The sequence below is a fragment of the Myotis brandtii genome, unplaced genomic scaffold, assembly GCF_000412655.1.
Source record: "Myotis brandtii unplaced genomic scaffold, ASM41265v1 scaffold560, whole genome shotgun sequence".
Taxonomy (NCBI): domain Eukaryota; kingdom Metazoa; phylum Chordata; class Mammalia; order Chiroptera; family Vespertilionidae; genus Myotis; species Myotis brandtii.
Genome location: NW_005370081.1, coordinates 395,212 through 406,135, shown reverse-complemented (window position 1 = coordinate 406,135; position 10,924 = coordinate 395,212). Strand labels below are relative to the sequence as shown.

At 53.2% G+C, this 10,924-nt stretch overlaps 1 protein-coding gene across 1 annotated transcript; it reads right to left on the bottom strand.

Moving 5' to 3' along the window:
- Positions 1-5,015: 5,015 nt before the first annotated feature.
- On the bottom strand, positions 5,016-10,250 carry LOC102248275 (peptidyl-prolyl cis-trans isomerase F, mitochondrial). Its single transcript, XM_014549581.1, has 5 exons — positions 10,169-10,250; positions 9,410-9,498; positions 7,729-7,825; positions 7,161-7,236; positions 5,016-6,006 (listed from the first exon to the last, which is right to left on the bottom strand). Exons 2-5 carry the CDS (start codon positions 9,416-9,418, stop codon positions 5,871-5,873), a joined length of 318 nt encoding a protein of 105 aa, XP_014405067.1. The 5' UTR covers positions 9,419-9,498; positions 10,169-10,250; the 3' UTR covers positions 5,016-5,870.
- Between the last annotated feature and the right edge of the window lie 674 nt (positions 10,251-10,924).

The window sequence follows — 10,924 nt, the reverse complement described above, 5'->3', positions numbered from 1 at the left end:
ATTAGCCTTTTATTATATAGGATAATATTCCACTGGATGGCTATGCCACATTTTGTGGGTTCACCTTTTCACCATGAACATTTGGGTTGTTTCCATTTTGTGGCCATTATCAAGAACGCTACAATAAACATTTGTGTGCAAGTTTCCATGTGGACATGTTTTCATTTCTCTTGGGTATATTCCCAGGAGTGGAATTTCTGGGTCGTGTTAATTTTATGTCTAATCATTTGAGGAACTGCCAGGCTGGGCCACCTTACATCCCACCACAGCAATTATCTTCTCCCATCGTGTGGGGTGTTTTCCACTTTCTTTATGGTGTCCTCTGAAGCACAGACATTTTAAATTTTGATGTTGGTGAATTCCAACTTATCTAATTTTTCTTTTCTTGACTGCTCTTTGGTGTTATATCTATAATCCTTTGGGCAATCACTGACATAGCCCTCAGCAGTGCTGAGTTTTACTGTTGAGTTCATCAAGGAATTCTTCATTTTGGGTATCCTTTTTTTTCATAGCATCTCCATTTGACTCTTTCTTATCATTTCTCTTGGCTAAAATGATTCCCCATCTGTTCATGCACGTTCCCCACTAGATCCTTTAACATATTAATCATACTTATTTTAACGTCCCTAGCTGGCAGGGTTATATCTGAGTCTGATTATGTTGATTGCCTTACTTATTGACTATTTTTTCCCTTTCTCTTTAGTGACTTTTAGTTTTTTTATTAAATATTGAACATTGCTGTGCAATAGAAGAGAGCGATATAGTATCCACACTGGAAAGTGGGTGTGCTGTTACTTGCTTCAGGTCTTTCCTGTGGGGCATTGGGTTGATTGTCAGGAGTTGAGCTGGGCTTGAGTTTTGGTGCTGGTGTCCTTACCTTCGGAGTCCCACAGGTGCAAATGCCTATGGTGTGGGCAACTGCTGCCGGTGCTTGGGGTGGGGCTGGGGTGCTGAGGGTTTTTCTCAGTGTTTGGCCTCCACTTGCAGCTTTCTGCAGTACAGAAGGTATCACTCTGTGCCTTTCCTTCCCCCCGAGCAGACCAGGCTGGGGTGTGGCCCTGGTCCAGCCTCAGTCTGAGGCATGTCCTCAGTGGGCATTTGCCCTTTCCCCAGTGGCAGCTGGTTTCTGGTTGGTATCAGTATAGGCTCTTGGGCCCTGGATGTTCCCTCGCCCCTCCCCGAGGGTATAATTCTTTATTCTACCTTGTCCCCAGCCACAGTTGGCTTTTACTTCTTTCAGGGGTGAAGGGACCACTGTCCTCCCCAGGGGATTAGGGATTTTGCTTCATAGGAGAGGAGAACCTGGGGAGTGAGCACGGCTTCATGTCTTTCTCCAGGAGCTGAAACCGCCACGGCCTACGCTCCAAGGCAGGCCCTCCCCCATGCCCAGCCTTTCTCCTGAGCATCGCATGAGCCCACGGGAGACCTGGCCAGCGAGTGAACCCGTGGGGAGCCCCAGCTATTTCAGACGGACACACCAGCCCATTTGCCTTTAGCAATTCATTAAAATTCCACCTGACTTCATCTTACCCGCTTGTGCCGTGGCCACATCTTCCCCGTGTCCCGTCTCTCCCTCCAGGGCTTTGTTCCTCTTTGGGACTCAGGTCACCTGGTTGCCTTTCTGAGGAACTCAAAAAGTTATGACTTTGTAACTTATTCAGCCTTCTCTTCTTGTTGGGGAGGAATGATGGTTTTTGCAGATTTCTACCTCCTAAGCAAATGCAGATACCCATACCAATTACTAATATGATAGGGCTATAGGTCATTTAATTGTCTATATTACTTATTTATGTAACATCTGAATTTTTACAAGTGCATTTTGGTTTATGAGTAGGAGAAATGAGTATATGTGTATCAGCCAGGGTTTTTCAGAGAAATAGAACCAATAGGGTGGAGAGAGAGAGAGAGAGAGAGAGAGAGAGAGAGAGAGAGAATGAATATGAATGAATTACTGTAAGAAATTGGCTCATGCAATTATGGGGAGAAGTCCCAGGACCTGCAGTCGGTAAGTTGAGAGCCAGGACCAGTGGTGTAAGTTCCATCCACGTCCAGAGGACTGAGAACCAAGAGGGCCCGTGGGGTAACTTCAGGTCCAAAAGTCAGCAGGCCCAGGACCCAGGAAGAAGACCTGATGCTTCAGTGGGAGTCCGAAGGAGAAAGCTGCTCCTGTCCCAGCTCGGAAGGAGGAATTCCCCTTTTCCTCCTCACGGCCGACTGCCTGGTTGAAGTCCACCCACATTAGGGAGGGCAGCCTGCTTACTGCAGATTTTAATTTCCCCCAGAAACACCCTCACACACAACCAGAATAATACCCGCCTAGGTGTCTGGGCACCCCGTGGCCAGCCAGGTTAACCATTACAATATAACAGTAAATAATAACACTAGCATCGTGATTCTAAAAGCTGAGGCAGATCTGGGGTGCAGTGTGGAACCCAGACTTTCTCTACCTACCCCGTTCCAGTGGACTTGGAACATGGATCTGACTTCTGGTGCCTGTTTCTCACTCACTGAGAAATTCCCTCCATCATGGGCCCACCCAAGCCAGACCCTCCTCCGTGATGGCAAAGGAGCAGCTGAGGCGCCACCGTGGGACTCTCCTCCCTCACAGGCGGCCACGGGGAGGCAGCGGCAGCTGCCCTTGGTCTATGGAGAGCACAGCTGCCTCCACCCGAGAGTGGTGACTCCTCAGGTGAGGCATCTTTATAAGTGGAGGGTCTCACTCAGACCCACAGAGCATCCAGCAAGTATGTGCCCAGAAGTAAACAAGGACTCGAACGGTGAGCCATGACCTCCCTTTCAATCTTGCCTCTCTGGCCTACACGCACATATTCCCGCTTTAGCAGAATTATTATTTTAAAATTCAGATTCCTAGGTGCCACCCTAGAAACCTGTATTCAGCAGGTGTCAGGGGCGGCCGGGGGATCTGCATTCTCCACCAGCCCCTGCGATTCTGGGAGCTTTGCCTAGGCCTTACCAGCCCGAGAAACATCGGTGGACATTGCTCATCCCAGCCCAGCATCTCACAGAGCCCAGAGGCTCTGAAATTCTCCGTGTTCTCACCCCTGCTACACAAGGAAGTTAGACACGAAAAGTAAAGCTTGTATGATTCCATTGATAAAAAAGTCCTAGGACAGGCAAAATTAATCTCTAGTGCAGTAGCTGCCTCGGAGGGACAGGAAGGTTACTTTCTGGAGAATGGAAATGTCCTATAATTTGAGTGGTGGTTCCTTCGTGTATGAATTCCTCAAAAGTCATCGACTATACACTTAAAATGTGTAAAGTTTACTGTATGCAAACAATCCCTCAGTGAAGTCATTGTGAAGTGTCTGAGAAAAATGTGATTCCAGATATTTACACGTGTCTACACGGCACCACGTGATTAATTTCTGATAGCATGTGCATGACTCACTGCCCCTTCATGCCTAAGGGACTCACGCCAGCAATAAGTCAGTGTCTTGCCTGTGTTATCACTTAGGCTTCTGCTCATATAAGACCAGGCTCCGGCTCCTGTGCAGGGTGCTGGGAAGGGAGCTGCTGTAAATGGCCCCATTTTCAGGAAACTGTTTTAGGAAATCCCTGCATACTGGCCCTGTCCCCATACCTCAGAGCCCTCTGGATGGACACACCACACACCGAGACCACCTCAGAAATCACCACAGACCAGCAGGTCCCACATCAAGGGGCGGGCACTCCTCAAACTTGTCAACAGCATCTCTGCCTCCCTAGTCCCTGGGGGTCAAGGGAAACTGCAGGGACTGAAGCTGTGACCTCAGATGTGTGTGACCTGAGGACAGAGGCCTGTGCATTCTGAAAAGCCCCTGACTGAACCTGGCCTCCCAGCCCCTGCTCTGCCTGGGGATTCACAGGCTCCCCTTGGGCAATCATGACTCGTGTCCTCAGTTTACCCATCTGTAAAATGTGGGACTGGGTGAGCAATTGCCAATTATTATTATTCGCTCAAATTTCCATTATTCAAATGAAATTCCTTGCGGAGCCCCAATAAGAAAAAATTGGGGGGAACCTGGTTGGTGGGACTGGGTGAGCAATTGCCAATTATTATTATTCAGCTCAAATTTCTATTATTCAAATGAAATTCCTTGCAGAGCCCCAATAAGAAAAAATTGGGGGGAGCCTGGTTGAAAATGGGGTTCAGGAGCCCCTCTTCTCTCCCCGCTGTTCTACTTTGAGAACCCCTAAGGCTCTCATTGTTTAAAAACTGCTGGGTAGGCTGAGCTCCCAACCCATGCAGCTGAACTCTGACTTCATGGAAACTCTCCATGACACCACATGACCCAATCCAGCCATGACTCCAGTGACCATGTCAACCTGTGACGCCACGAAACCTGACTCACAGCCCCCTCCTCCCAGTGACTCAATCCAGCCACTGACCTCAAGGTGATTATAAGGACACGTGACCACACATAATCTGACCCGGGAACCCCAGTGTGAAACAATTCCATTCCCACTGTGAATACAATGTGATTATTCCATTGTGTGGACTGTGCCATAGCTGGCTGATGAGGGACGCTCTTAGTCTCCTCTTAACCCCTAGTCTGCCTTCCCTGTGGATTCAGAAACACCTAGAAACTATTCCAAATGTAAACGGCACATCTCGGATAGTGAAGTCCATGCCTAACCTTAGATGGAGCCTTCTCCCTCTAAAATCCTGACACACAGAAGTACCATCCTTGCCTCTCCAAGTGCTTGCTAAGATGTGCCAGGCACTGTGCCATGCTCTGCATGCATCCATCAGACCCTCACCCGGTGAGGTGAGCGCTACTGTTCCCCTGTGAGCTGAGCAAAACTGAGTTTGTCACCAATGGCAGCTGGCATGCTGGGTGGAAGCAGTGCTCCTGGAAAGGCTGTGGGTGCTGATGTCTGAGCCCATTCCCTCACCTGTAAAACAGGAGGGCAGTACACCCTCATGGTGGCTGGGGTGACTGACAGTCCACGGAAACGCCCTCAGCACAGCAGCAGACACAGGGTCACTCAGTAAAGGCGGTCACACACACCAATCTTTATAGAAAATAGGGTTTATTTTCACATTTAAGGAGATCACAAATACATGTCCCTGAAGTCTACACATCATCAGTAGATTCAAATTACTGATTATTAAATACAGAAAAACCAAAGCCCACCAGGAAACACACATTTACTTTCTCCCAGAGCCCACGGTACTCGTGGGCCGTTTTCAGTTTCCACCCAGGCATTCACATTGACTAGGCTCAGCTCACAATGGCCTGGTTCCCAGGTTCATCTGCTTCTGCCCCACAGACTCTCAGAAACAGCAACAAGACGCCGGGATTCCCGGGGGCTGGGCCAGGCCTGGGCCATGAGACCCTTCAGAGAAGCCCTGGCTGCGTCCCAGAGGCCACGCGCTGGAGGTCTGTGGCCGGGGCCACCTCACAGCATGGAGTCGTTAGTGTCACAGCTTCATCTCCAGGTAGTCTTGTTAACTAAATTATTCCTATTAGGAAGATATCATTACAGACATTCACAGCCTCTTTTTTGCAGCATCTGGCTTTCCCCCTTGATCAAGGAAAAGGCAGAAATCAGAACCCATCACCACCCCGCAATGTCCAAGGCACGTGTGTACTCGGGCTAGACAGCCACAACCGATGCCTGATGAGGAGCAGTGACATGATGTCCACAACGGGGGCCCAGACAGGGTCCTGAAGAAGGGCGGGCACTGAGGAAGCAGCCTGGGGGGCCGGGGGAGCTCTGACATCCGAGATGCCTCCCTCAAGCACATGGCGATGGAGCAAGCACAGGCACCTCTGCGGGAGCCTCCACCGGGAGCCCGAGGCAGCCACCTGGTGAGTCGGCTCCCAGGTGCAGCTGCTGCGGGCCTAGCACCCTGGCCACAGGGGTTAGCTCAACTGGCCGCAGTCCGTGATGACAATCTTCTTGGATGTCTTCCCGCTCTTGGAGCCATAGGATTCTATTTTCTTCACAACATCCATGCCCTCTTTGACGTGGCCAAACACAACATGTTTGCCATCCAACCTGTGAGGACAGGTGAGCCAGGTGGACAGAAGCAAGAGGAGTGCAATGTCAGCCAACATCACAGTCACTGCTCATGGCACTAGCTACCAGAACAGCCGTTCTGAAAGGGACGCACACAAAGTGGGAGCCGCCCCCCAACGCTCCCGCTATCAATCGAGCCTTGCTGAGCTCCCCGAGTAGAGCGAAGGATGCCTCCCCCAGGGCTCCACTGTGTGCCCGGGCCTGGTAACCTCACCCAGGAAAAGGGAGTTATTCTTGCTCTGCTCAGGATAGTGAACCACTCGAAAGGAATAAAAGGTCTGTGTAAATGGAACTATTTTAAGTCATGAGGGGAGAGCCCAGATAGCAAGTGTGTGAGACTGAGTCCTGAGCAGTCCTCAACCTGACAGAGTTCCAAGAATCTAAAATGCAGCTTCGTCCAGCACCAGCAGGGCCCCGGCTTGTCAGCCAAGGGCAGAACTGCAGGGCCCAGGAAGGGTTCCGAGCCAAGAGCAGGTGGAGCGAGCAACTGCCTGCCCAGCCCGACAACCGGCCCTTCTGGCTTGGAGGCTGGAGACAACTAGTATCTACCCTCACCCAGGTCTCCCCAGAGTCCTCAGGAATGGGCTTTAGTAAGTCTTAGCCCCCAGGGCTGGGACACAAGGGTCTTTGGCAGAGAAACGCATCCCTTGCTGGGAAGACATCCCTAAAATCCATGGGCATGTGGGAAAGGGGCTGGGCTGCCTGCAGGCCTCTGCTCATGCCTGATGAAAATGGGTTAACACCCATAAGCCTGCTACAACAGTTCCCAAGTGCACTCCACGGTCCAGATAAGCCTGGGAAACAACAGCTTACACCAGGCAAACAGGAGACGGCTTCTAGGACAGGCCACGAGGTCTGATATGTTCCGCAGCACTTCCCAAATGTACTCTGTATGTGTGTGCAAAACACACTGAGAAAATCCCAGCTGACCGCAAGAGTTGCAAGAACTACCCATATTCTCCCTCAATCCTCTCAGGAACTTCCTCTTTCTCTCATACAGAGGCACAGCCCCGGGAGGGCTGCTGGCCCAAAGCAGACAGTCTAGCCCCAAACTACCTTCCTCCCAAAGCGCACAACCCCTCCTCCAGCTGCAAGGCTGCCCCCCATGCTTGGAGCCGGGAGCGGGAACTCACCAGTCTGTCTTGATGGTGCAAATGAAGAACTGGGAGCCGTTGGTGTTGGGGCCTGCGTTTGCCATGGACAGGACACCTGAGAAACAGGCAGGGGTGAGCCACGCTGCCCCAGGAGGCATCTCACCTGGGGTGTCACTCGAAAGAGCAGATGGCTCAAACGACACCAAGGACACTTGAGTCAGAAGAGGACCAGGCCCCGAGGACGAGCAGCTCCAGGCCGCCCTCGAGAGGAAGGAGAGGGCTGGGAAGCTCTCAGCTAGAGCCAGGGCAGGACGCACCGACTCTGGGCTTCTCACCCTGCACCGTGGGCCTTAAAGCCGACACAATGCTGAGGTTTGGCTAGAAGGCTCTCCCCCTAACCAGGTTCCCAAAGGCTAGTTGGTTTTTAAATGGAGAGCTCAGAAGGAAAAAGCTGCAGGCAAACCCAACACACTGAGCACTGAAGGAAGAAGGCGCATGATGGGACAGAGCTGTCAGGGCTCACACTGCAGCCTCCAGGCCTGCCCGGCACGCCAGAGGCGGGGTCAAAGCTTGGGCACTCGGACCAGGGAACGCGGCCCCCACTCACCTGGCCCCACGTGCTTCAGTGTGAAGTTCTCATCGGGAAAGCGGCTTCCGTAGATGGACTTCCCCCCTGTGCCGTTGTGGTTGGTGAAGTCGCCAGCCTGTAGCACAGAGCACTTTCTGAGTGGCTGCCAGACGGCAGGGGGACACTGCTGCAGCGCTGGGGAGCCCCTCGCTCACCAGCCACCACCCCCCCGCCAGAAACCACCCACCCACCAGGCCCACCCCGCTGGAAGCCTTTAGGCAAAGGGGTCAAAAAACATCCAATTATATAAGGACTAATAAAATAATAAGGAAAATAAGCAAAAGTAAAATAAGCTTCAATATTTTTTGACAATAACTATCCTGGTCTCTGAATGACTCACTTTTTGTCTGAGCAAGTTTTTAAATGACCCTCAAGGATTTAACAACCAAGGACAGGATTCTTACTGACCCAGACTTTTCTACCCACAACTTAGAGGATAAACAGGGAGGTGTCCAGGGGCCTGATCCCAGGTCTGGAATGTGGGGAGCAACAGCTGGCACAGAGTCGGTCCCCATGCTGAGCCCCTCCCTGTCCCAGTCTTTCCCTGGCTCCCCTCTGCCTTTGCAGGGATGGGTCCCCTCCTCAGGGCTTGCTGCCATTTTCCCGAGAAGGGATCTTCTCAGGTCACAGGGGTAACCTGGGCAGCCCACCTGCAGCACCCACGAATGCCAATAAGGTGTCCCCAAGGAGGGATGATTCTAAACCTTGGCCTGGGCCCTGCGGTGGGGCCTCCTCGGGCCTCCGAGAGCCTCCAGCTTTGCAAGTCCCCGCCTTGTCTGCCGCTGTTCAGAGGAAGACACTAGCCCGGCTCGGGACACCCACCGCAGCTCCTGGGAGCCTCTGAAGCAGAAAGCTACAGGGCCTGGCCAAGCCTGTCCCACGCCACAGCCTCTCTGCCCCTCCTGTGGCATTTATCACATTAGCAAGCCCAGCTCCAACCCAATGCCACTCACTACCATAGGATTACCCTACCTCTGGGTTTGCTGGTTCAGGACCCAGTCCCCTGCCCTAGAAGGGTCTGACCCAACAGAGGACAATCCCCAAGGAAGCACAGGTCCTGACCCCTAGGAAGTTCTTGCTGTCGACAGCTACCCTAAAACCTGACTCAGCAATACTAACGCCTCTGACAAATGGGCTAACGCCTCTGACAAACGGGCAGGACACATGACTAAACAACACATTCATCCAACCGAGAGATGCTCTTCTCTAGAAATGGAAGCTCCAAGCCCAGACCTGCACGTTCCTGTTCGTGCTCTCCCTCCTCCTCTTCCTCTTCCTATTCTCCCATGCCACGGGCTCCGTGACACACAGAGGCACCTCAGACTTTGTACACTAGTCCTCTAAGCCTTAAGATCCACCTCCACGCACGTCCATACCCAATGCCAGTGCTCCCTCCACAGGCTCAACTTTCCCAACGCAGCTGGGCAGGGCCACCCGGCCACTTGCCCTGTTGCTTAACTTCTGGGGCAGGAAGGGCTGTGGCAGCGCAGACAGGTTCCAGCCTCCCAGGGTGAGAGGCCAGGAGAGTAATTACAGTTGCCCTCCATTGGGAACTTTCCAAGCACCAGGCACATGCTCACCCATCACCCCTCAGAACACTGCTGTGAAGTGGCCCCCACTGTCCCCTTACAGAGGCCCCTGAGCAGCGAGGCCACAGTACCTGGCACATGAAGGACGGAATCACTCTGTGAAACGTGGAGCCTTTGTAGCCAAAGCCCTTCTCCCCGGTACACAGGGCCCGGAAGTTCTCTGAGGGTGCAAAAGGGAGAGTCAGTCAGCAGGCCAGGCCTAAACTCAGCCCCAAGGGTGGTACTTCCTTCCACCCAGCATCCCCTCGAACCCCCCAGGCGAGCAGGGCATGGAAGACCCTAACCCGCCCCAATTCTGCTCTGACTGTCCCGGTACACAGGGCCCGGAAGTTCTCTGAGGGTGCAAGGGACAGTCAGTCAGCAGGCCAGGCCTCAACTCAGCCCCAAGGGTGGTACTTCTTTCCACCCAGCATCCCCTCGAACCCCCCAGGTGAGCAGGGCATGGAAGACCCTAGCCCGCCCCAATTCTGCTCTGGCTGGGACCTGGGACATGTCATCTCCTTCTCTGACCTCAGTGGCAGAGCAAACAATCCTCGCTGTTCCAGCACCAGGCCAGCGGGGTAGGGAGTTCAAGGCTGTGAGCCACCAGCCCGTCACACTGGACACCACGTGGGAGGAAGTTGTCCCAGGGAAATTTACATGTGCCCTCTATTGATACTGAGGCTGCTACCAGACAGGTGGGCAGGGCCAACACTGAGCCCCAAGAGGGACTGCAGGTTGCCCCAGGGTGCACAGTGGCTGAGCCCCACATGGAACTCCCATCTGATCCTGGGTCTGCTTGCCCAGACCCCTCCTGCCAGCCCACCCACCTGGCCTTGCCCCTCTCTTACCTGCTGTCTTTGGGACAACATCTGCCTTCAGCTGCAGGGAGAGAGGAGGGATGAGAGAAGATGGTTAGTCCAGAGGCCAGTGAAGGAAGGAAACTCCTCACCACCCAACCTCCACAGAGGCTGGGAGACGGAGAAATCACCCTGTGCCATTCCATTCCTGTTACTCCCGCTGTGTAGGAGGCATCCTAAGCAACTATCATTTTTGCCAGCTGCTTCCTGAATCCAGGGCTGGGAGGAGGCAGCCTCAGTTTCCTAATGTGTCAGGAGAGATCACAGGGCCGCCCTGGCTTGCTTCCCTGGGGAAGAGCTACCCATACAGCTGGGCCCAAAGCACCAGCCTCAGGGCCCGGGGGAGCCAGTCCACGCTTCCCAATGCGCAGATGGGAAACCGAGGCTCAGAGAGGCAAGAGGGGTGGGAATAAGGAGAGGCCGGTGCCCCAGCCACACTGGTCCCTGTCTCCCAGCTTCAAACGCCACCCTGGCGCTAAACCATGAAAATACATGGGAGCAGGAACGCCGATCTCCAGAGAAGCTGAGGCCTAACTGAGCCCCCTTTGCTCAAAATAGGGCCACGCTTGAAGGTCACACGGAGCTTCTGCTACCTTCCCGCCGTTACCTTCAGGACTCTTTGCTTCTTGCTTTCGTTTTAAAAAAAACGGCCCAAAGAGTCAGGAGCAGGAACTGACTGGAAGGGTGGCTGGGGTTGGAACTGGGCTCCAGGCACACAGCCCGCTCGGCACCCGGGGGTCCGCCTGG

Excerpts from the sequence above, each read along its gene's own strand:
- LOC102248275 (XM_014549581.1), bottom strand. Across the intron at positions 7,237-7,728 it reads ACTGAAGCACGTGGGGCCAG|GTGTCCTGTCCATGGCAAAC; the intron begins GTGAGTGGGGGC and ends CCTGTTTCTCAG. Across the intron at positions 6,007-7,160 it reads TGCACCATCAAGACAGACTG|GTTGGATGGCAAACATGTTG; the intron begins GTGAGTTCCCGC and ends CTGTCCTCACAG.